Raw genomic sequence first — 24,882 nt, 5'->3', positions numbered from 1 at the left:
GAGTATTGGCATGCTTCATTGGATTCTTCATAGATTCCTATCTTGTTTTCGGAGTCTCTCCAATTGCATGGTATGAATTTCATGGCTGAGGTGGGATGAGAAGCTTTCCAGAGTTCAGTACAGGTAGAGTCACCTGCTGTACTATTCTGAGCATCCAACTTTCATAAAAATTTTGTGCAAGTGAAAAGCTGACATACTGCTATGTGAACTCTTGTGTGTTTAGTATTTACTAAAAGACTGCACGCACTGCAATATTGGCTGATAGGTCTGCAGCATCCCCCCGCACACACACATCCTGTCTCAGCTGTCATCCAGTGGAAAAGATCATAACTTGGATCTTTCAGAACTCCTGCCCGACTAGTAGAAACGACTAGGGAACAGCAGTTGTCTTTCACACCCTCCTTTGCTACTTTTGGGTGGACAAACTGAAATAACTGCTATATTGGGGGTACCATATGTCAGAACTGTGGCTAGATAAAATCCTTACTCCAGTCTGCCTTCTGCAATTAGACAAAAGTCCATTGTTTCCAAAAAGCATTTAATGAAGAAAAAGATTATTATAGTCCACTGGCCTGAATGCAATATCCAGGTTGGTACATATGCATTGTTACCAATGCCAGGCAAAGCAAGAGATACATATTAAATATCATAGCTGACCCATCCTCCCCCCACAGTTCTCATAATATTCCCTTTGAAGCTGCAAAAGCGAAAGCTTCCCCAAGGCCGGTTCTTGGTGGAACGTCGGTAGCCAAAACAATGCGGGTCTGTGAGATAGCTGCCTGGGAACCTCTGCACCTGGGGAAGAAAGCACTGAACACTGAAAGGATTAAATATGGAGTCGGTTAAGCATAGGTATACAAAAGAGCGTTCTGATCCTGACATTCTGCCCCCCCTAAGAAGCCCCCCCCTGGTTTATGTGGATAGCGAGAGTGGAACGCTTTCACTAGTCTAGGGGCATGAACATGTACAGCACTGACCCACTCATCAAACCCAGAATCAAAGTCCTTCCACCTAATTAGGTAAAACAGCTGGTTTCGTTTAATTTTTGAGTCCAGTATTTGTTGTACTTCGTAGTGGGTCTGGTCATCGATTAACGTTGGAATAGGGGGGCCTTTGATGTGCCACTGGTTATCTGTTGGAGCCCTTTTTAGGAGGCTGACATGGAAAGTATCATGCACGTAGCGTAGGTTCTTTGGCAAATCTAGAGCAACAGTCACTTTGTTGATTACTTTACGCACTGGGAAAGGTCCTAAGAACTTCAGAGCTAGTTTTCTGCTGGTTTGGGATAATTTTAGGTTTTTTGTGGACAGATAGACAAGATCGCCAGGTTGTAAATCCCATTCCGCCGCACGGTGGCGGTCTGCATATTTCTTGTAGTCCTGTTTGGCTTTGTCGAGGTGTTTTTTGATTTGAGCCCATTGCTGAGCTGCTTCCCCCCACCACTCGGTAACGTCTTGAGAAGCTGTAATAGGAGGGGGGAGTGCTTCGAACGGGAACGGCTTGAAGTGGAAGCCATAAATTACTTTGAAAGGAGTTTCTCCGGTAGACGCGTGTACACTGTTATTATAGGAGAACTCTGCTAACGGGAGTAAATCAATCCAATTGTCTTGTTGGAAGTTGATGTAGCATCTTAGAAATTGTTCTAATATCTGGTTAGTTTTTTCGGATTGTCCGTCTGTTTCTGGGTGGTGGCTTGAGCTGAGCCCTTGTTCAATTCCCAGTAGTTGCAAAAGCTCCCGCCAGAAGTTGGCAACGAATTGCCCGCCGCGATCCGAAATCACCTTGGATGGAAAAGAATGTATTTTCACAATGTTTTTTATAAAAATATCAGCTAGTTTTCTAGCGGAGGGAATGGTGGTACACGGTATAAAGTGTGCTTGCTTGGAAAACAAATCGACCACGACCAAAATACAATTATGTCCTTTAGAGGGAGGTAGGTCAGTAATAAAGTCCATAGAAATAATCTCCCACGGTCGACTTGGCGTTTCTAAGGGTTGCAAAAGCCCCGGCGGTTTGCCTTTTCGGGATTTGGCGCTGAGACAGATGGGGCAAGAGGCTACGTATTGGGAAATGTCTTTGCGCATGCCTGGCCACCAGAATTGGCGTTGCACCAAGTGCAGCGTTTTTAGGTAACCGTAGTGTTCCGCTGTGGGGGCATCGTGACATCGTTGTAAAACATCCTTTCTCAGACATTTAGGCACATAAAAACGGTTTCCCCAAAGCCATTCCCCCGTGGCGGATTGTTGTAGTTTGTCTTTGGGCGCCTCCCCCCCCTCCTTCTCCACTTCGGCTTTCAGCTTTTCTCTCCACCCCTGATCGGGTGAAGGGGAGGGCTTAGCGCGGCTGCGCGTAGTCATCACACCCCCTAATTGCGTAGGCGAAAACACCGTGTCGACTGTCTCCTCCCTTTTGCTTTTATGTTGGGGCATGCGTGATAGAGCGTCAGCGAGGAAGTTAGTTTTGCCTGGTAGGAAGTTTAATGTAAAATTGAACTTCGAGAAGAATTCCGCCCATCGCAATTGCTTGGCGTTTAGTCTGCGAGGGCTGTGCAGGGCCTCTAAATTTTTGTGATCCGTCCAGACTTCGAACGGATGTCGGGCTCCTTCTAGCCAATGTCTCCAATTTGTGAGCGCCGCTTTAACAGCGAAGGCTTCCTTCTCCCACACATTCCAATTTCTCTCTGCTTCAGAAAACTTTCTAGAAAGGAAGGCGCAAGGTTTGAGATTCCCGTCCTCTCCTCGTTGCAATAACACACCCCCAATTGCCATATCGCTGGCATCGACCTGTACTATGAAGGGGCGGTTTTCATCGGGGTGTTGTAGGACGGGTTCTGAGACAAATTGCTCTTTTAACTGATTGAATGCTGCCTCGCATTCGGGTGTCCATGAAAGCTTTGCACCAGGTTTCTTTGCTTGCTCCCCCTTGTCTTTCGTTTTTAACAGTTCAGTTAAGGGGAGCGTGGTCTGGGCGAAATTAGCAATGAATTCTCTATAGAAATTGGCAAACCCTAGAAACGACTGCAATTCTTTTCTGGTGGAGGGGACTTGCCAATTTAATACCGCTTGTATTTTTTCTGGGTCCATTTTCAAGCCCTCTGACGATATACAATAGCCCAGATAATTGAGTTTTGTTTTGTGGAACTCACATTTGGAAAGTTTAATAGGCAGTTTGTTATTCATGAGTGTAGTTAGGACCTTTTGTACAAGTTCCACATGTTCCTCCTCCGTTTGCGAGTAAATCAACACATCATCAAGATACACCACTACACCCTGGTACAGAAATTCATGTAGGACTTCATTGATCATGGACATGAAAACTGACGGGGCGCCAGTCAAGCCGAAAGGCATTACTAAATATTCATATTGTCCGAGTGGGGTATTAAACGCGGTTTTCCATTCATCCCCTTCTCGGATACGGACATGGAAGTAAGCATCTTTTAAGTCCAATTTAGTAAAGATCTTACCTTGGGCCACGACGTTGAGTAGATCTTTGATGAGTGGAATGGGGTAGGCGTTGCTAGCGGACACAGCGTTCAGTCCCCGAAAATCAGTACACAGTCTCAAGCCCCCATCCTTCTTTTTCACGAACAAAACTGGGGCTGCATGGGGACTATTAGCTGGGCGGATGAACCCCCTTTGCAAATTGAGATCAATGAACTTCCGAAGTTCGTCTCTTTCATTGGGGCTCATAGGGTATAACCGACCCTTTGGTAGTGAAGCCCCTGGTAAAATTTCCACAGCACAGTCTGTCCTCCTATGCGGAGGGAGAGTATTGGCCTCTTCTTCTGTGAAGGCTTGAGTGAATGCCCTATATTGTTTAGGTATTTGGTTAATTTCTTCTTGGGTGAGTAGAGCTGAATCAGATATAGTGGGATTCCTTCCCCAGTTTTGATCCCAACGATGATTTTTGCAAGACTCATGGGTGAAAGTAATACTCCCTTCTGCCCAATCGATGTGGGGGTTGTGATCACACAACCATCGGCTTCCCAGTATCAGGGGATATTTAGCTGTGGCACTAATGACAAAGGATCTGATTTCCCAATGTGATCCCATGCCGGTTATGATCGGAGCAGTCTCTGTGGTAACCGGATTCATGTTAGTGCCATCCATTTGTTCAAAAATGACAGGTATATCCAAATCTTTCACTGGAAGTACTAGTCCATTAACTAAGGCAGGTGCAATAATATCTCTAGAACAGCCCGAATCAATAAGGGCTTGCACATGGATGTGCATCTTCTTGTCCGCATTTACTAACGTTACAGGAATGAACAGTATGGACCCCGGGGGTCGGTTTAACACCGGACCAGACTTACGTGTGATCTGCCGTTTGGGTCCTTTTACGACAGATCCATTTCATTTCCCGACTCCTGGCTCTCGGGATTTCCTTCCCCGATCAGGGCTGTTTGATCGTCTTCGGTGATCTCCTCCAACTCCAGTCCTCTATCTGGGAAACTTTTTCTGGGCGCTCCCCTACTCCTCGGGGCAGCTCTGGGTACCGGAGAAGGACGCGGCAGCGCCGGGCTGGTTAGGGTAGCTGGGCGTCGTAATTGGAGCGGAGGTCTTTGGACAGGCCGATATGGGCATTGTGCTGCGAAATGGCCACCCTGGCCGCACTGTAAGCACAATCCCTGTTGCCATCTAGTATCTCGCGCTCCCCGGGTGGCATACCCAGTTCCCCGGCTCCCTCTCAGAGACAAAGGTGTGGAGGAGCGTCTTTGACTCGGGGGTTGCTGATGTTGTTCCGCTAGGCGAACTTCCAGGAGTCTATTTTCCACTTCACAAGTCAACTGTATCCATCCTAAGAGTGTGGGCGGATTGTCTTGCATGAGCGCTCGGTCTAGTAATTTTGGATTCAATCCTTGTTTATACAAGATGATCTTGGTGGACTCCTCGCACCTCGGGCATTTGGCAGCGAGCTGTCGGAATTGTGTGGCATAGTCTCTAGCCGACATGCTGCCTTGCCTAATTGCTTGCAACTCCGTTCTAGCCCGAGTTTCCTCCAAGGGATCTTCATATTGCGCCCGAATAGCATCCACTAGCCCTTGGAGAGTTTCTAACTCGGGGGCCCCCACATTATATAGTCCCATGTACCAGTCAGCCGCTTTACCTTGGAGACGCGATCCCAGATGCTCTATCTGGCTGGCTTTGCTTCCAAACAGGTGTCCCCAACGATTAAAAAATTGCACCACTTGTACCAGGAAAAATCCCAATTTGGAAGGGTCTCCATCAAAAGTAGCGTCCAGTTTGACCCATCCCATGGGTAAATCTTGTCTGGGGGTTTGGTCTGGCATGGGATAAACGTCCATTGGCCCCAGTTGCAGCAGAGGCTGGCGCGGGTGGGAATGCGGTTGAGGTTGGGGGACCGGTTGCCTTGGCGTTGGCTGTGGGTGCAGAGGTTGTAGAGGCGGAGGGGCCACCGGCCCCGTTAGCGGTATCGACCCCGGAGATGGCAGGGGTCCCCTCGGTGTCGGCTGGCGCGGCGTCGGTCGGGTTGGCGCTGGTCGGGTGGGGCGAGGTCCCCTCGGTGAGGTCTGCGTTCCTTGAACCACCCGCGGCGTAATTGGTTGACTTGCTTGAGTTGTCGGTGGGTAAACTATAGGGGAGGTCGGCCCGCGTGGTTGTGCCGGCAAAGTTCCTGGAACCACCGTCGGTGTGGTGGGCTGACTCGCTTGGGTGGTTGGTGGAGGAATTATAGGGGAAGCCGGTCTGCGTGGCGGTTCTTCCTCCTCCTCCTCCGTCTCCTCGCTGCTGCTGGTATCAGTGGTTGCGGGCTGGTCTGGGTACCGGTCATCCGGACACGGTTCACCACCTTCTCCCGTCAAGAGGGATCCCCCTCCAGTGGCCCCAATCTCCTCACCCGTTTCCGACGGTTGCTGCGGCCATATCTGTTCTTGCAAGTTAGCCAGACTCTGGCTAATGCCAGACAGGCCCGTTGGCGGGGCCCGGTCTCTGTCTCCCACCACTAAAACTGAAAGCAGATGTACAGCGTTGGCTAGACTCTCTTCCATATTCTGTAGTCTATTCTCCAATCTCTGTACTCTGTCTGTGGACTGCTGCGGATCCCCCGTATCCCCAGTAGTTGGAGGGGTTGTCGGGTGGTCCGTGCTCAGCGTCTGTTGCCATGGCAGGGGTGCTTCCACCCCTTGTTCCTCCTGCGACCGCGCAGCAAGTACCCCTTTGGTTAATCCAGTGATTGCTGAAATCCCAGAATCAATGGCAATGGTTCTACTCTGGAGCTGTGCCCATTGATGCTCTCCAACATCTGGCTCCCCCGCTCTCGGGGTGACTTCGGCATAGTCCCAGCTCAGAGCACTTCGTTGGGAAGTATCCCCTTCCGTTCGCTCGGCCGTCCGGTTCCAGAACAGCCATGGACGGCCCTCAGCTTGCTCCGGTATAGACCCCAGGCTACGCCGGCTATCCAATTGTATTTGGGTAAACATCGCGCTGATCCTCCGCTCCCTCGTCTCTCTGGGCCGGGCGCCCCACTGCGTCGGGGTCGGCACGCTGAACAATGGAACGGCTGATGCGCTGGGCCTCGTTCTCTCCGTACTGGGAGCGAGGGTAAAAATAGTTGTAACCGTGGACCCTTGTCTCCTTGGCACAACTTGAGAAGATTCCGAGCCTCGAGGACCGGGAGAGACATACGGATCGAACAAAGGGTCCCGAGGCGGGACAGCTTTGGAGTCCGTTTGATCCGGTTGAGGCATTGGAAAGAGGATTGGTAACAAAATGTCAGAACTGTGGCTAGATAAAATCCTTACTCCAGTCTGCCTTCTGCAATTAGACAAAAGTCCATTGTTTCCAAAAAGCATTTAATGAAAAAAAGGTTATTATAGTCCACTGGCCTGAATGCAATATCCAGGTTGGTACATATGCATTGTTACCAATGCCAGGCAAAGCAAGAGATACATATTAAATATCATAGCTGACCCATCCTCCCCCCACAGTTCTCATAATATTCCCTTTGAAGCTGCAAAAGCGAAAGCTTCCCCAAGGCCGGTTCTTGGTGGAACGTCGGTAGCCAAAACAATGCGGGTCTGTGAGATAGCTGCCTGGGAACCTCTGCACCTGGGGAAGAAAGCACTGAACACTGAAAGGATTAAATATGGAGTCGGTTAAGCATAGGTATACAAAAGAGCGTTCTGATCCTGACACCATAAAGCATTACAGCCTTTTTCAACCCCTTTTCTGTGTGCCCCTCTTCCTTCCAGTTCTGTCACACTTCATAAAGCCTCTCTTGAAAGTGTGGAAGCAGAATACTGGATTGCAGTGAACTTAAACTGCCATTCCTGTTGCCCTTTCAGAATCTGTAAAGTCAGTGTTCTGCTGAATGCAGTGGTGCTCCCATTCACTTGCATGAAGACTAAAGCCCTGTTGGAACAAAAATCTTGAGTAAAGCAGCAATTAAAGTCTTGGCTTAGTCTTATCATTATGGTGTGTGACAGGGTGGTCAACCGTATAGCTAGAAAAAAAGACTAGAGTGAAAGACAACCTGAACTGGCAAAAATAAAAATAGAAAGCAATGATTAGCATAATACTGCCTCATTTGGATTATGAAATTGTGTATCCCTGGGAATTCATTAAATAGTAGCTTGAAAGGCTGCAGAGGGAGAGAATATTGGGTTCCTAGGAAAAGGGTTTAATTTGCAGCAAGTACAAGCTTACTAAGTTGCCAAGATAGTCTCACAGGTCCCTTCATATCCAGATACAAAAGGCCACATGCGTGCAAACATACTGTGCTTTTACCTTCGACCCCAGCATAAAATGAAAATTCCACGTGCAACTGAAAGCCAAGTTATAGAAAGCTAACGTTTGTTTCTCAGCAGCCCTGATTCTTTTACAGGGTGCAGATATAATAAGACATACAGATATATTAAGCAAATGCAACAGTGACTATAGTTTTATCATATTTGTCAAGTTAAAAACGTCCTGCCAAACAAGCCGGGCGTGGGTGCAAGCGTTTTATTTTTGCAATTGAAGCCGTTCTGCGTTAAACCAGAAGTTCTATTTCTCGATGCCTCATCGGGATACTCTGCGCATGCGTACAGCCCTCGGTCCCGCCAGTACGCATGCGCTTTCCCAGTAGCTGGGCTGCCTGAAAAGTTGGCGGAAATAGGTTTTTTTCCTCTTCCGGGCCGGGCACCATCGCCGTCGCCAGTCCAGTAAGCTTGAATGGAGGGGGGGTTAGTGGCATCCGCCGCCATCCTCGGTGGTGGGGGGTTTTCCGGGCCAGTGGGAGGGTGGCGGGGCCCGCGGGGTGGCTGGGCTCCGGGACGGGGGACGAGCTAGCTCGGGGAAGAAGGGGAGGCCGGACGTAGGGGCGCCGGAGGAAGGCCCGACGCGGGGCGAGATGCTAAGCACAGCCAGGCCGCCAGTGGTTGGCAAGACGCGCGTCGGGCTCTTTTTCCCGTGCAAAAGGAGCGTCCCTTCCTTATCCATAGCAAAGGGAGAAGGGCGGACTTGCCCCTCAGAGCCCCCAAGTCTGTCCCGGGGCTGGCGGGCTGGTTTGGGGCGAGGGAGCGCTTGTGCTCGTGCGCTTGACTGTCGCCTTCTGCCGCTTTTCCCTAGAGATGGGCAAGTTTATGAAACCCGGGAAGGTGGTCCTTGTCCTGGCCGGGCGTTATTCAGGTCGGAAAGCCGTTATCGTCAAGGTGAGAAAGGGGGGCTGTGGGAGCAGGGCGGCGGGAGAGGGGCTGACTGAATACAGCCGCCGTGGAGGGGGTTTAGGCTTCGAGACCTAGTGGAAGATCTTCCTGTGAGGGTATTGATGCATCTTTTACAGATTTTGTGCAGTATGTTTATTTAAAACATTTTATGCTAACTTTCCACCCAAATAAGGTCCCCAGGTGACAAACGTGAAAACATCAAAACAGCATTTAAAGTAATATGTGAAGTAATTCAGTAAAAACATAAACACGTATAAATAATGCAAATAATTCTCCAAAAATGTTAACTTTTGCTGCCTGGCCAAAGCGTAAAGGTAAATTACAAAGGGCCTGTTTACAGAGCTGTGCCTTTGCACAGAATTTATTGGTGGTGAGCAGCTAGTAAAACCAATATTTTTAAGTGTGTGTGTGTGTGTGTGTGGCCGTTTTGATTGTTTGTAACTTGACTGTTAAGTTTGGGGGCTGAGACTTGTGCTGCACATACTCAGGTAGTGGGTTTGCTATGGTAATATGAACCTAACTAGTCACTGCAGTTCCTTTCAAAGGCTGTGATTCCATGCAGGTTTGGAGAGTTTCCTGTATCTTCCCTATCCTTAGGGATGTAGTAGAGATCTTGAGCCACAGCCTGATTGCTAGGGTGAAATAACTGAAAGGGAACAAATGGAAACAGAACCCAGACATGACCAAAGTGACTGGAAGGCAGAGATCTTGATGGATGTAGCACTTTCCACTTTCCATGGGATTCAATCAGCTGACCTTTACTGACTCCATTAAGATCCTAGAGATTATACTGGATCCAGCATTGCTACTGGAGAAGCAAGTTAACGCAGCTGCAAAAAAAATGTTTTCTTCTTACCTTGACGCAGTCAATCTGGTCTCCTGGATCCACACCACAGTAACCTGGAGACTAGACTACACTAATGCACTTTTCATTGAGCCGCCCTCAAAATCAACTTGGAGACTCCAGTTGGTGCAGAATGCCATGGCTCGGCTATTATTAAGAGCTAGACAGAGCATGCATATCACAAACGGGGCTATCCATTAGTTACCTGGTTCAGATCAAAGTATTGTCTACCACATATTGGCCATTACCTCTCATTGATCCCTCATATCTGCATGAGTGCCTCTTTCCCTATGCTCCACCATGGCAGCTTTGCTCATCAAAACAGGGCCTTTTCAGGTACCACCCTGCAAATTGGCAAGATCAACAACTGCCTGTATAGGCACTGTTGATCCCTACCTTATGGCCTGATGAGGTTAGGAAGGCTCTCACTCTCCTGGCTTTCCCTAAACTGTGCCAAACTGAATTATCCAGGTGGATGCTTTTAGTCAGGTAATAGGACTGTACAGTAATTAAATGGTTCAGAAATACGCTTTGGTAAAGGGATTGGGACTGGGAATATACTACTGTGTACTATCTGTTGCTGTTAGTATGCACCTGCTATGTAATTTCTGCGTCATATAGCATGTCAAATTTAAATGCATATGCTCTGTTTCAGATTTTTGATTGTTTTCAGATTTTTGCAAGCTTAACCATTTCACACTGTTTATTGGATGTCTCATCCTCTTGACTGTTTTTGACTTATACTGTGTAATCCACCTTGAGTTTCAGTGAGAAAGGGGGGACTGTAAATAACAAATAAATAACTCTCTCCTTGCAGAACATTGATGATGGCACATCAGACCGGCCATACAGCCATGCTCTGGTGGCAGGAATTGACCGCTACCCACGCAAAGTGACAGGCAGTATGGGCAAGAAGAAAATTGCCAAACGGTCCAAGATCAAGTCCTTTGTGAAAGTTTATAATTACAACCACTTGATGCCCACAAGGTGAGTGAGAGCCCTTAAACATGAAGGAAGGAAAGCAGAGGGCTTCCTCTTTTTCTGAGATGGGTAAGAGTGTCTTTGTTGATTCTTTGCTTCCTTCACAGCTGCTGCCAGGTAGGGTGGCCAGGCCAGCAGGGCACCAGTACATCCCGGGATGTAACGTGCTCTGCACTCCTTGTGTCTTTATGCAGGTATTCTGTTGATATTCCCTTGGACAAAACTGTTGTCAACAAGGATGTATTTAGGGACCCTGCGCTGAAGCGCAAGGCACGACGAGAGGCTAAAGTGAAATTTGAAGAAAGGTGAGTCTCAAGGGAGACATGTCCATTACTGCCAGTACTGATTTGTGTCCCCTCTTATTTCGTTTAATGTTTCTTTCCAAGTGAGAGAGGCTGGAGAAGAGGGAGATTTTTCCAGTGAATGGAAATACTAAAACTTGATTTGTTCAGCTATCTAATCCATGCACAATATCTCTCGCTTTAAGAGGCTGCAGCTGGGCTGAGTCTGCAGTTACTTTTGAGAGAGGGCAGCAGGCATTGTTGCAAACTGGCTGTCAGGGGGAGAGAAGCCAGTCACAAGGTTGGGAATTTCCATGGCAGGTGCCCCCTTGCAATAAAACCAACAGCTTGTGATTGGGCATTCTCTACAGATGCAACAGTGATGCCTCTTTGGCTGTTGTGAAGTTCAGTAAGGTGGAGGAAAACTGACTCCCTTGTTTGGGGAAGAGAGAGTTTGGTTTCACTTTCTAAAGAAAGAGGTGGGGTTAGTGCTCTACTCCACTATAGGGAGAAATTGCCAAGCCCAAAGACATGAGGTGGTGTGTGAAGATAGCCAAACTGCAAGTACCCGGCTGTGATAAACTTCCTCAGAAAAGCTCAGAGTTCAGCTCGCCAGTCTTCTGGTAGGAAGCAACCTGAAGTTCCCTGTTTATTCTATTCAAGACCCTTGGGCATGCCAGCAGTCAAACACATCAGTGGCTTCCATGCGAGGGGTAGGTGGGTGGATTTCACTGGTTAAGTTGGTTACTCCTCTTGTACTCAGAGCAAGCAGAGGATATTGGGATGGTGTTTGCATATTGGTAGTGGTGATACTGTACCAGTCTGTTTTCTCTTTCTTACAGATACAAGACAGGCAAGAACAAGTGGTTTTTCCAGAAGCTCAGATTCTAGATTGCATGTAGCTGTATCAATAAATGCTTTTGAAAAACCGCTTTCTCCCTGGATTGCAAATTTTCTCCTTCTGGATTACTTTGAGTGTGTGAGCAGTGGTGGGGAAAAGGTCATATGATATTCTGTAGCTGAAAAACTTATCCTGCATAATGTTACCTGGAGAGGGATCTTTAGTTGATTGGGGGAACGGTCTGGACCTTTGGCTTATAACTGAGCCTGTTCTTGGGTTTGGCTGGGTCACACAGGTGGCATGCTGTGTGCTTGCAGGTGGCTCCCTCATTGGTATGAAAAGCTGCTCTTAGTTGGAGTGACTTCCTCACTGTCCTGAATTTCAACAGTTTGTACTCCAGGAATTAAAGCCTTGCAGGGGCTGGTGGAATACAATGATAGAAGGGACAGAGTTCCCTAATTTTAGTGCCTCAGTTGAGAATGCCATTTCGTGAGTTGCCACCAGTTTTGCCTCAGGAGGAAGGGACAATAAAGCAAGACATCTAAAGATGACTATAGCAGTCGGGGTAGGTTCATATGGGAGGGAGTAGGCAACCCTTAAGGTATGTGAATTGTTTGGCCTTTCCATGAGACCCGAGCCATTTCCCATGCAGTCACACATCGCTCCTCTGGGGTGGGAGAAGAAAGCAGGCTGTTGTGAGAATCTGAAGGTTGGCTCAGGCTCAAGTGGGGCAAGGCATCCTTTGAGTGAGGTGTCCAGACCATAAAGGGTTTATGTTGGGCCTGGAATTAAGCAGGGAGTCACTGCAGCTGCTGCAATACTACTATTATATGGGGAATCTGACTCACACCTGTCAATGGATGGGCTGCTGCATTCTGGACCGATTGCAGCTACCAGGTCCTCTTAAACGGCATCCCCATGGAGAGTGCATGAGTAATCCAGGGGCCTTCCACATAGGGACAGGTGTGGTCATTTTCCTTTGCCATTACAGCTCCTGATACAGCACAGTGGCAGCAGGCTTCTGCCCAGCTGGTTTCCGTACCCCCATGCCACCATGAACCAATGTGGCTGGATAAGCTTGGCCCCCAAAGGGCCAGATGTAGGGAAATGAAGGCACTCTGCTACAACCATTTATAAGGTCTGGTCTAGGACTGGCTGCAAGTTTGCTGAATCTCTGAGCTTCAGTAGCACCATGGCTAACACAGGAAACAATTCCCCTGTAGGATGCTAACATTCATGACCAACATCCCTGTTGTACCTGGATTTAACTTTAGGTAGTTCATCCTCAACCAGTTGACAGCAGCAGTTGAAAGTTTGATAAAGATGCATAGTTTGTTGTCTGCATATCACTGCCACTCAACTCCAGAGTTACAGTTGATCTCATGCCCTTATGTAAAAATAGTAGCTGGTATTGGTGAGAAAACAAAGTCCTGGGGCATCCCTTATGCCACTCTGCAATCAAGTCATGCAGAAAAAGGACAAACCAGCAAGTACCTCCCCCCACCCCCCAAAAGACCATGAAGCTAGGCAACAGTATCCAGAACAAGGAAAGTGAGCCAGGAGGCCTGGCCTCAGTCCAGTTGTAGTTGGCCTTGAGCACCTGGTGCGTTCTGAGATCCACTCCCCCCACCCCTCTAAAGAGTCAGGGAGCATGCGGGTGTAGGATGGAGTTTGGGATTTGATTCAGTGATATCTTGGGAGACTTGATGGACATGAGGGGAAACTGTTGAGTGCCTACAAGTTTGATCCAATAAAGCATATGTTGCTTATTATAATTTATTTCTAGCCTGCCTTTCTCTCTGACACTCGAGGCGGATTATACAGTGTAAGTAAATCGATGCAATCAAAAGGATGAGGCATTTCATAAGCGATGGAATAGGATTAAGGAATGATCTTTCGGTATTGCGACGCGAGAGGAGCGGGCCTCCCGCTTGCAGGAAGGGCGGACTATAAATTTAAAAAATAATAATTGAGATGGCCATGGCTGCCTGTGACAAATGTGGTTGTCTCCTTCCCTCCTGGCTTCCTCGGCTGCGGGTATGCAGCACGACCATCCGGCGGGGCGAGCTGCACCCACACCTAACTCCCGGGCACCCTTCGCCGAAAGAGCCTCTGGCTGGGCTGGGCTGGCGGGCCCGTTTGTTCGGGGGGCGGAGCTCGGCTGCTGGTCCTCCGGCTCAGGCGCCCCTCATTTCCCGGCAGGGCGGGGCGAAAGACGGCAGAGGCAGGAGCCTGGAAGAGAAAGCGAAAGCGAGAGTAGCGCCCCGGCCGAGCAGCCCCGAGACAAGCGGTGAGTCTGCGGAGCTAAAGGGCGCCTGTTGCTCCAGGCCGGCTCCTCGCGGCAGGGCGCGGCCCGCCTAGGCTGGCTCCCCTCGCCGTGCCGGGGCTTCTGGCTAGCTGCAGTCGCGAAGTGTCGGCTGGTCTCGGAGTTCAACGCGGGGAGAATCTGGAACGGGAAAGTTTCTGGTGCTGTGGCTGCGCAGGTAGTGGCAGTTCTTGGGGAGGTACCTGGAGAAGACAGGTTCAGGCGGGGAGCCGGGTTGGTCTGCAGTAGAAGAGCGAGATTCGCGCCCAGGAGCCCCTTAGAGCCCAACTAGATTCCCAGGGTATGAGCTTTCGAGCGCCAACGGGTCAGTGTATCTGACGAAGGGAGCTTTGACTCTAGGCGCTGCTGGACCCGAGTCTTGCTCTTCTGACTGAAGAAAGGAACTCTTGATTCGCAACAGCCCGTACCTCCGGGACTGTTGCTGGCCTCGAAGGCGCGGCCGGACTCGACCTTCGCCTTCCTACTGCAGACCAACGGGTACACCCGCCGGAAACCACCTTACAGTAACGTTATAACCGCAGCCTTTCCGCTTTCCTTTCCAGGGAGGTCGCTTTCATTCCGCTTTCCTTTCCAGGGAGGTCGTGATGGATCTCGATGAGGTGAGCCTGTAGGGTGAACTGGGAGGAGGGGAGGGAGGGGCCTCTGGAGAGGCCCTCCCTGTTGGAGCCAGTGTCCCGCCCCGTCGCTGCTTTGGCGGCTGGTCGGCCCCTCCCCGGATGACTCCTGGGGCATCTGCCAAGCAGGCGGTGCTTCCCTTGGGCAACCTTCGCCGTGCAGTGCCTGATGGAAGGTGCCAATCAGACCACTGTTTTCTCGGCCTTCCAAGCAGCCGCCGGCGCCTGTGCTTTGTCCTGGGGAAAGGACTGTTCCTCCACTAAAGCAGCCCCACGAGTTGGTGCTGGTCACAGCCAAGCGCCTGCCTGCCGCCTGTGGTTTTGCCGCCTTGAAGCTGAAAAGGTTGTTAGGAGGTTTGGTCATGGCTCTGCCTGTTCCAGCCTTGCAGATGGGTAACCTGATGTAACCCACTGCATAAAGAGCCTTTTCCCAACTCTTAAGTACAATAACACAGTCTGTCTACTGATCTCTCACTTGTAGCAGCATCCAGGTTATGTTACAATAAGAAGAAGAAAAACAGTGTGGTTATACCTCTGTAGCGCTTTTGGTGGGGTGGGGAAGCCCAGGAAGGTTCTTTGGGAACCTTGGCTAGTTTAGGATGCAGCTGCAGGTCGGCCCAGTGCTTGAAGAACTGCAGAGGCTGCTAGTTTGCTTCTGAGCACATGATAATGATAATAGTAGTAGTAGTAACTGCTTATATACTGCTCTTCTAAGATTAGCGCCTCACTCAGCGCAGTGAACAAACTCAGTGTTGTTATCCCACAACACAGCTGGGGAGCTGGGGCTGAGAGGGGTGGCTTACCCAAGGCCACCTACTGAGCTCATGGCAATAGTGGGAGTTCAATTAGCAGAGTGCTGATTCACAGCCAAGCTGTTTAACCGTGGAAGTGAGGCTGTTCCTGCTGCCCTCCCAAACTGCCTGGCTGGAAGCGCTCCTGCCTCCAGAGTGGGGAGATGGGGGGGGGGGCGTGATCTCCAGGGCCTTCATGGGTGCTGCTGCTGCTCTCTGGAATGCCATCCCCATATCCCTTCATTTGGCACCTACTTTGCAGAGTTTTTAGGTGCCGGGTTAAAAAAAAAAAGTCTTCATCCAGATGTTTTGCAGACTGGACTGGCTTTTGTTAAGTGTTCCTATCTGATGTTATACTCCTTGCTTGTTTGACCACATTTTAAATACTTTGTAAGGGCTGCGTGTAGGCCAGAGTCAAATTCTAAACCAAAAGCCAATTTTTCTTAGGACCAACCATAATAGCACCCACCTGTCTGCGGGCTCTTGAGTTCTCCAGAACTCTTCATCTGGTTGGATATTCAAAACTTAAAGCGGGGGTAGGGGGGGTGCTTCCAGGCCATCTGCAAGTTCTGAGCCTGTTTCCTCCCCTCCCTAATGGCTTGGATGGAGAAGGCTCAACCTCCCTTTTGCATCAAGGGGGGATTTATTTAGCAATTCTCACCCATTCTGCAAATTCTATGGGGTTCCCACGCTTTTCCAAAACAACAACACCAATTTAGTAAAATGCGAATAGACTAATGTTTTAGAGAAACAAGTCTCATGTAAACAGACTGATCTGTGCAAGTGATCCATTTGACCCCCTGAAGAGCACTCCCCCCCAAAGGGGTGGTGTTGGCATGGGCCCCTTTGTGTCAGCTCCCCTCTGCCTGTTCTTATTTAAAACCTTTATATCCCACCTAATCTCAGACTCGAGGCAGTTTGTAGAGCAGCAAGTGACGGGGACTTGCTTTGCTCACGAGGCCCTGAGGTGTGGACTTTTTTTCTTTCAGGAGCCTGACGCATCAGCAGGTGAGCCTTGGGTGATGATGCCAGAACACATCTTGTGGGAAATTGAGAAATATCAGGTACTCCTTTTTGGGATATCTTCCATCTCTACTTTAAAGGCCCTTTCCTCATGTGCTGGGGCAGCCTTTGGCAGGAGAGATATATTTACTCTGCAGAAGCTCAGAGGCACTTTGTCCCAGGGTTGATTTCTTCTGTCCAAACGGGTTTTTCTGGGTGATGCTGAGAAGCTCTGGCTCCAGTCAAGGCCTGGTGCAGGATGCCTCCAAGGCCTGGGATTCTTTTCCTCCTCCTCTCCAGGAGAACTGTAACGCTTTGGAGGCTGATGGACTGTCCCTGGAAAAGGGCAGGCAGGAAAGTGAGCAGGAGGCATCCAGGCTGCGGGCAGAGGTTGAATTGCTCCATGAACGGCTCCAGCAACTTAAGACGGAGGCCCAGGCTGTGGCTTTCCAGGTAGGGAAGTTTGTATGCCAGGCTTCATAAACCCCTTCTGCACCAGGGATATAACTCCTGACTGTCCCTGAAGTCAAGCTGAAAGGCATGGAATCGGCTTGTAAGTGGCCGTTCACACCTCTCATGGTTGGTTGGCGTGGCCTCAGGGTTTGTTTTTTTTAATCCGCACCATGCCAAAATGAATTGGGATCATGAGTGCCGGCATTATTGTCACCAGTGCTGTTATTTGTGATGTCACAGCTCCAGCCTTTCTTCCAATTTTTTTTGCGCATGCGCTGAATCAATGTATCACAGGAGCACTGGATCAACCTATTTCCTGGATTTCAGCCCCTGCACCCTTCCCTTTGTTGATCATGATTTGCTGATTTTCTTGTGCACCAATTTTTCCTGTTAAGGAACTCGACATATGATTGGCTGTGAGAATTGACTATTGGCCAACTAAACAGTGGAAATAATAGAAGAAAGGTGGGGGGTGGGAATTCGCACATGCACTTGAATCACTTGTGCGAACTAAGAAATGTTCTTTCCCAGAAACAAAAAGAAATAATATTTTAAAAGAGGAATTTTATTTTTAAGTGGTCATTTCATTGGAGCAGCGATGCATTTCTGGCAAAGATGCATTCCTGCCTCTGGCTCTGTTGCCCCCAAGCACCTGTTTCTCCAGTGTGGGTTAAAAAGAGAATCTAAAACTTCATATTTAAATCTTTATTTCTGATATCCAGATATTTAGCCCCCTAAACAATATTCCCACCCATGCCAAAGCAAAAAGAATAAAAAGGGAACTTCCACCTGCATGCTTTCAAGCCAGAAATTCATTGATCCTGCGCTGGACTTAAATCTGTTTTTTAACAGAACAGGAAAGAGGGGAGGGGGGAAGGATGGAAAGGTGGGAAGAGAGAGTGGCTGGATATATGAGAGTAGCCAATCACAATGCAGTGGGCTGGCAGGGGCGAGGGGGGGGGAAGAGGGTTGAACACCAAAAAAAGGAATAAATGCGCACAGGTAACAGCTGACTGCAAAACTGATTTTTAAAAAAGTAAGGGTATAAGCGCTTCCAGGAAACGTGCGGCAAAGTCACATGGTGGGAGTGACTACTGCAAATCTGGTGCAGATGGTCACGAAAAAAGCTGCAGTATGGGAACTGAACCAGCAAAATTTGCCCATGCAAAAGGGGTTAAAGAATCCTAGAGCTGGAAGGGACAGCAAGGGCCATCTAGTCCAATTCCCTACAGAATGGAGGAAATTCACAGCTACCCCTTCCCACATCCCCAGCGACCCCTGCTCAATGCCCAGAGAAAGACAACTCCAGGACCCCAGGCTAATTGCGGACAATCACTGCTCCGCCCCAATCAAAGTATTCCCCAAGACCACTCAAAATTCCACACCAAGAAGCTGAATTCTGCAACCTAGGTGGGGAGTTGTGCTGGCCATGAATGTCCTGACCCTTTGAGAGCTAGCAGACCTCTTTAATGCTCCGCCTCAGACCATTCAGGTTCTGACATTTCCTCAAGCATTGCCCTTGTATTTTTCTTTGCATCTCAAGGGGTTAGAAACTTACCTTTTAAAAAAAGAAAGAAAAATTGCACAACTGAGCTTTGGACCCTACTGTGAAACTGCAGGATGCATGCCACTGTGCCAAGCAGCAGATTTCTTGGGGGGTGGGGGTAAAAAAGCAAGTAAGCAAGCAAGGCCCATTGGTTCAACAGCAGGAGAGCTGGGCTGTGAAGAGCCCCTTTGATTGATTGGTTAACAGCAGAAACTTATGCTCAAGTTCAAACAACAATTTGGAGGAGGGGCTCCAGTCTCCAAAATCTGCTCATCTCTCTCCCTCTCCGTTCCCTCCCTTCTGAAATTTCCTAGACAGACCCCCCTGGAGCACGGGTGACCTCTAGCAATACTTGGCCTGTTCGGATGGTGGGTGTGTCTGCATCTGCCTGTATCTAGACTCATCAGTGAAGAGTCCTAGGCCCAAGACCCTGCAAGAGGGAGGGTCTGCTGTAGCATCCCCCTCCGCCACACCTTTCATTCTTTCTCTTGCAGGAAGAGCTTCAGTTGGCGATGGAAGAGAGAAGCCAGTTGCTTCAACAGAAAACAGCCTTGGAGAGTGAACTGGAGCAGCTGCAGAGACTGCAGGTCGAGCAGGAAGAACAATGCAAGGTACTTGATCTGCTCTCCCCTCCACCACAGGGAGAGGGCCATTGAGTGTCAGAATTCCTCCTGAGGAAAGCTGGGCACCGCTTAATTTCTCAGTTGAGGGCTCAAGCCTGGATGTGTGGAGGATGCCGGTGCTTGTAATGGAGCAGCACATCTGTGTGGGTAAGGTGGGGGGCAAGTGCCGAGGGCCCTTCAGCGCCAAAAGCCGCCCTGACCCATAGCTGGCAGCAACAAACTCTTGGACAGAGGTATGTCAGCAGGGAAACTTTGTCCAAGAAGTGGTGAGTTCTCCAGGAGACCTCTTGAACTGGGTCTTCGTGTTGGCCAGTTCAGTTGCGAGGGGCCCATCTGGGCTTCTGAGAGACAGTCCTGAATCGCAGAAGCACCATCATAAAAAAGGCAAAAAGCCCCCTGCTCTTTGAAAGCACTTCTTGTGTATCAAGCTGAGCCTTTAAAACATCTTAAATTGGAGGAGAGGCTCTCTTCTTGGGGTGCTCTGGATTTAAGGTTGGCATGAGGCCTGGCAGGAACAATCCACTGTCTTCCTCGTTTACCATTCCAGGTGCCGCCAACCCCTCCTGAGAGGTTTCTGGTGTTTAAAGGCCGCACAGAAAAGGACGTGGACGAATCTCTGCTCGACACGCTGTCTGTCAAACCCTGGATCTGCTATCCCTTGCCTGGTGGGACAGCGCTGGTCACTTTTGAAAGTGCAGAGGGTGAGGGCAGAGCCAATCCTGATCTGGCACTGAAATGTTCCTACTTGTTGAACACCATGATTGATGGTCCCCACAGCTGGGGTTGAAGGCAGAAGATCAGGATGGGTGGGAATGTGCTTTTTTATGGCTTGCGTGTTAGAGACAGTTTGGTTCAGTGCATTGGTCTGACCTCAGATCCATGAGAGATGGATTTAAGTCCCCCAAACCCTCCCCCTTTCCTTTGGGCAACATACACACTTGGCCTCAGTTCCCTCCGTCTGTAAAAGAGGCCTGACTTACTGGGTAGGTGTGAGGACCAAGCCCAACAGACACTACAAACCTCTTTACAAATGAGGCAAGCTCTAAAAAGAAGCAAGTGTGATGGCTTCTGGAGACTGAAATTAAACAGAAAACGGGGAAGAGAAAGGCAGCCCGGGAACAGTGTTTTGTCCCCAGATGTGTGAGATTAGAGTGCACAACTATCCTGGGGGAGAGGGTTGGCTCATGTGCAGGCTGGTCCCTCCCTCTCATTGTTTCCTCTTTGAGCCAGTAAAGCTGAGTGTGGCTAGTACCACTTGAGTCTGCAAGGCATAAGCACTTTGTTGCTTGCTGCTCCACACAGTTTTATCCTTGGTCTTAGAAAACTAGCCTGTCAGGGAGAAAGGTTCCAACCCTCTCCCCAACCTCTAATCTTCTGTGCAGAGGGAATTCTTTCTATGGAGAAAGGATTGTTCTGTGGATCAGAACACCTCCACTAGGGGTTTGCCACCTTGAGTGCAGTCAGAAATGAGAGAGAGGTATGGGGTTAGTGAGGTGTCAGACTTCAGCGTGTGGTTTGCCTGACCAGCATATTGAGAGGGAGAGTAATAATAGAGGTTGTGTGGGGGGATAATCGGGTCCCTCTCTGTGCTAGCAGCAGGAGATCTATATAAAATCCCACCTGACTTCACCTCCAGTGATAGTGCCCCTCCCCCGAAAAGGGAGCATTCATTTAGGATTCCTATTTCATGGGTCTAGGCTAGAGATGGGCACAAACCGGGAAAATACCAAACCATGTGGTTTGTGGTTCAGCACATTTCACAAACCATGAACTTGCCGTGGTTTGCAAACCGGTTCATTTGGTTCATGAAAACGTCACTTCCAGAGCAGCAGCAGGTCTACAGAAAGCCCCCCCCCCGTTGCCTAGGAAACTGATTGAATGGTGGCAGGCTGTCTGCAGTGATGAACCAAAAAACAAACCAAATGAACCAGGCTAAAGTTCGAGGTGGTTCGTGATGAACTTTAGTTTGTATTTTGGTTCGTGCCCATCTCTAATCTAGACTCCCAAACGTCTGTTCCATCTTCTTTGCAAAATCGCCAGCGATGAAGATTTAGCAACTCCTTCACCCTCCCAGGCAATGGCATGGACAGAAAATTTTGCTGTTTGTGTAATTTTTTGCTGTTAAGCAGGGGAGGGAGGAGAGGTGCTGGGGCTGACTCGGTCTTAACGCCCCCCCCCCCCGTATCAGTTGCTCAGAAGATCATCGCTGCACGGAACCATCGGGTTCAACTGGACGAGTGCAGCTCCATGCAGGTGAAGGCAGAACCGGTGGAACTGCTGATGCCATCCTCCCTGGAGGTGGGTTCTGCTGCCTTTGATGGGTTTGGGGGGGAGTTGTTCAGATCGCTGGCAACTGTGTTCTTTCCCACTCTAAGCTCTGCAAGAGGAAAGGCCAGCACTGGTTTTCTTCTTTTGCTGAATTTCTTTTGCACGTTCTTTGAGTGATGCAGTTTGGGGTGGGGTGAGGGGGCAAGCAATGTCGGTACATGTTGTACTCCCTGCTGTATCGTCTTTTTTTCTGTAGGCTTGTGAGAAAATGCCCTATTCTTAGCAAATCTGCATCTGACTTTGCAAGGGCCGGGATCATTTTTTGCACTGAGGATTTTCATTTCCTAGCACTAAATACTTAGATACTTCCTTCAAACATTCTTGGTTTTCCCACTCTCATGCTAAAGTAGAAAGAACCACCCTTGTAGGAATGGGGCTCCTGGTGTCTCTTGAAGAGTTCTGTGGAGAAAGGAATTTGGGCAGTAACTTCTTGGCCAGTTGCCGCATTGCAGGGGGGCTGACAAGCTGCATTTGGCAACATTCCCAACCTCTGGACTGCAAAAGGGAATTCTGTGATCTGGATAAATTCTGCAACTTAGCAACATTCCCCTTACTTGGGCAAGAGGTTTGCTCAGCACCACATCAGTGTTACAGCATAGAGGTGACCCTGACAAACAGAAAGGCCAGCCATCCCTGGGCTGGAGTGTTGGGCTAAGGGGTGGACTTTTCCCTCTCAGCCACCCTGACAGGTGACCATCTGGGGCCCTTTGGCCTCTTCTTCCTCCTCCCCTCAGGTTGTCTTGGAACGAAGCCCCCGGCAAGTCCTGCTGTCCGGACTGCGCTTCCCATCCCTGACTGAGGAGCAGCTTCTGGACAAACTGGCGCTGTTCTTCAGCAAGCGTCAGATTCAGGGTGGGGAAGTAGAGGACATACAGCGGCTGAGCGGCCCTGGCCATGTAGCACTTACGTTTCTGGATGATGGAGGTAGAGTGGGACGAGGGGGGCTGTTCCTCATGGAAGGGAGGGCCACCCGTTTGCTCCATTGGGGAAGCCAACCGGGGTCCCTGGGATATCAGAAGAGGGGATTTCCTGACTTGTGAGTTTATTGAATGCCATTGATTGTATTGACTTACGGTTTGTAGTTTCTCCACCTACAAAGGCTAAAAGCAACTGGGGGAAGAAGGGTTAATCCACCCATCCAAAATCAAGGTGGCGGGGCATTAACTACCTTCTGAATTAAAACAAGCCCTGGAAGATCCAGTTGCAGATTCCCCACACAAAGTGTAACTTTGCTTTAACTCAGGGGTGGGGAAGGGCCTCTGAACGTAGCATTCCGTAAGCCACACTAGGGAAACACAGGGAAGCCATGGCTGGGGTGACTTGGATTGCAGCTTCCTTGTTCACCAAAGCCTAGCACCCCAGAATCGGCTTTGGAGCACCACAGAGCATATGATTCTACCTTACGGGTCCATGCGGTTCCCTGGTCCAAGGCCCACCTTTGGCAGCAAGAGCTTCAAAGTGGGCTGCTCCCAAGAATCCCATAGGATTCCAGTGGGAAGATCTGATGAATAAGGGATGCAGCTGCCCCAGTTATTTATAAGGCTAAACATAGTTGTCTATAATACTGAAAGACTAACCTGCAGGTTCCTAGATCTCACTGTGTGGACTGCCATGGGCTGGCTGCCTCTCAGTCCCAGGAGGTCCTCCTCCTTTGAGGATTAATGTTTCCCTGTTCACTTTTTCTTGTGTGTCAGTCGTGGTTTTAAAAGCTTCCCGTAGAAGCCCCCCCCCCCAGGCTCTCATTTGTCCAATGCTCTAAAAGTTCAGATAGTGAAACTTTTCTTCACAAGAGCAACCCACTTAGGAGGCATGCAGTTTTATTTTCATTTCTTGTTTACTTCTGTATTAAAGAGTTTTTCTCTTCTTATTTTTTCTAAAGACCACTGTATTCCACAAACTGCAGGTGAAGGGAGAGGAGGTTAAGAAACTGAAATAAAGCAAAGCAAAGTTGTAACAGGTCCTGTACAGAACACACAAATCACACTTTCCCTTCCTCTAATTTGGGACATTTACATTCTTCCATTTTGCCTTTTGAGGGGATCAAACTGGATTGCACAGCTCCAGCTCCCCCACCTCCAAAAGGTAGAGAGCAATTGCCTGGCAGCTTCAAGGGGCTGGTCACCATTTCTATGTCTTGGTCACAAATATTGAACATGGTCCCTTTAACTTTCTAGTTGCTGAGCGGCTTATCCAGAAAGGCCAGTTCCAAGTATCCCTTGGGAAGGAGACAAGCAAAGTCAAGGTGTCACCCTACTTAGATGGAAAAATATCAGATCTGCAGGTAAAGGAAGAGGAGAGAGAGAGCTTCAAGTGCTCATGTAGGGATCTGGGATCTTGTTACTGTTTGGAGCTGCTGCTTGGGCTTGCATTCATCAGAAGCCACCGTGGGTCTCTGGCTGCTCTCTTCATTCACCACTCTTTGTTTTTTCTGTCTATTCCAGCTCTGTCCTTCAGTCTGTCCTCGGACCGTCCTGCTGTCAGGGATTCCTGGTGTCTTGGATAAGGAACTGATGTCTGAAGTTCTGGAGATCCATTTCCAAAAGCCCAGCAAGGGTGGGGGAGAGGTAGAAGCCATTGCCTATGTCCCACCTGGCCAGTGTGCAATCGCTGTCTTCGAAAGGGAAGAGAATGGAGTGACTGGCCTTTCTAGCACCGGGCCTGCTGGTCACTCAGATACACCTGAGAAGGACAATCTAGAATAATGCAACCCTTGTTTGGAGTTTTGGAGAAAAAGGAGAAAGTTTTGGTAATCTGATTCATAGGTCGGATCAGGAAAGTAGTTGTTGCTGAGCAAATCTCACCCAAGTACACAAATGGAACAGATTTTCTTTTGATACCAAGTAACCCAGGTGGGTGTGAGCAGCCAAGATGGGGGTAGCAGAGCCTCTGTGCTCTGGAATAAAGGCAACCTCTTTCCTGGCTCTTGGCTCTGCTGTGCTCTCGTTCCTATCTTTTTCTCTGCTGGGTAGGTGTTTTGCAGTTCCTCTTTGATAGTCACATTACTTGACAGATGTTTGCTTGTCCCCAGAAAGGGCAAAAAGAATCTCAAAAGTACAATAAAGAGAGTGACAGAATCATATTCATGTTGTCTATGGAGAATTATTTTGGGGGTGATTATGGTGAATTTCACTTGCTGACATTTTACTGTTCCCAAATGGTTAAACCTGAGCTGGATAGTCCAGATAGCCCAATTTCATCAGATGGTCTCCTTAATTCTTGCAAATAATTGAGTTTGTTAAAAGGATGGAGATGGGGCAGGGGGATCAGATATGATTTCACAGTGTACTGACAGTTCAGTAGTTGCCTGGATCCTCCTTTTTCCCATTCTTGAAAATGGGGACATTTGCCCCACCTTCTTTAGTACCCTAAGATACAATTCACATGGCCCTGAGGACTTGATTTCATTTCAAGACAGGCTAGGAACTTTCCACTCCCATTTTTTCCTGGGAGGTAGAATTTTCATTTCAGGTTTACTTTATATGCCCTGGGCATTAGATTTATTGGACTGCCCTCCTCATATGTCTCTCCCAGGAAAAGTCATCCATCAGGTGAACCAAAGTGGTTTCCATTCCAAACTGAAAAGGGAT

General features: G+C 49.0%; 2 protein-coding genes across 3 annotated transcripts; both read left to right on the top strand.

Moving 5' to 3' along the window:
• The first annotated feature begins 8,071 nt into the window (after positions 1-8,071).
• RPL27 (ribosomal protein L27) lies at positions 8,072-11,703 on the top strand. Its single transcript, XM_054993312.1, has 5 exons — positions 8,072-8,161; positions 8,568-8,650; positions 10,327-10,496; positions 10,685-10,795; positions 11,614-11,703. The coding sequence occupies exons 2-5, from the start codon at positions 8,570-8,572 to the stop codon at positions 11,660-11,662; spliced, it is 411 nt and encodes a 136-aa protein (XP_054849287.1). The 5' UTR covers positions 8,072-8,161; positions 8,568-8,569; the 3' UTR covers positions 11,663-11,703.
• A 2,148-nt stretch (positions 11,704-13,851) lies between these two features.
• IFI35 (interferon induced protein 35) lies at positions 13,852-24,374 on the top strand. Of its 2 annotated transcripts, none has more exons than XM_054995307.1 (10): positions 13,852-13,902; positions 14,481-14,537; positions 16,333-16,407; positions 16,646-16,798; positions 18,839-18,955; positions 19,515-19,668; positions 21,156-21,265; positions 22,030-22,219; positions 23,470-23,576; positions 23,737-24,374. In XM_054995307.1, the coding sequence occupies exons 2-10, from the start codon at positions 14,523-14,525 to the stop codon at positions 23,995-23,997; spliced, it is 1,182 nt and encodes a 393-aa protein (XP_054851282.1). In that variant the 5' UTR covers positions 13,852-13,902; positions 14,481-14,522; the 3' UTR covers positions 23,998-24,374. The 2 variants fall into 2 exon arrangements, with proteins under 2 accessions (XP_054851282.1, XP_054851281.1); XM_054995306.1 differs by having other exon boundaries at positions 13,853-14,095.
• The last annotated feature ends 508 nt before the right edge of the window (positions 24,375-24,882 follow it).

Source organism: Eublepharis macularius, chromosome 12, assembly GCF_028583425.1.
Source record: "Eublepharis macularius isolate TG4126 chromosome 12, MPM_Emac_v1.0, whole genome shotgun sequence".
NCBI classification, from domain to species: domain Eukaryota; kingdom Metazoa; phylum Chordata; class Lepidosauria; order Squamata; family Eublepharidae; genus Eublepharis; species Eublepharis macularius.
Note: the sequence above shows the minus strand (reverse complement) of the source record. Positions and strands in the feature narration are given on the sequence as shown.

Excerpts from the sequence above, each read along its gene's own strand:
- IFI35 (XM_054995307.1), top strand. Across the intron at positions 16,408-16,645 it reads GGGAAATTGAGAAATATCAG|GAGAACTGTAACGCTTTGGA; the intron begins GTACTCCTTTTT and ends CCTCCTCTCCAG. Across the intron at positions 22,220-23,469 it reads TACGTTTCTGGATGATGGAG|TTGCTGAGCGGCTTATCCAG; the intron begins GTAGAGTGGGAC and ends TTAACTTTCTAG.
- RPL27 (XM_054993312.1), top strand. The coding sequence starts at position 8,570 with ATGGGCAAGTTTATGAAACCCGGGAAGGTGGTCCTTGTCCTGGCCGGG. Across the intron at positions 8,651-10,326 it reads GGAAAGCCGTTATCGTCAAG|AACATTGATGATGGCACATC; the intron begins GTGAGAAAGGGG and ends CTCTCCTTGCAG. Across the intron at positions 10,796-11,613 it reads AAAGTGAAATTTGAAGAAAG|ATACAAGACAGGCAAGAACA; the intron begins GTGAGTCTCAAG and ends TCTTTCTTACAG.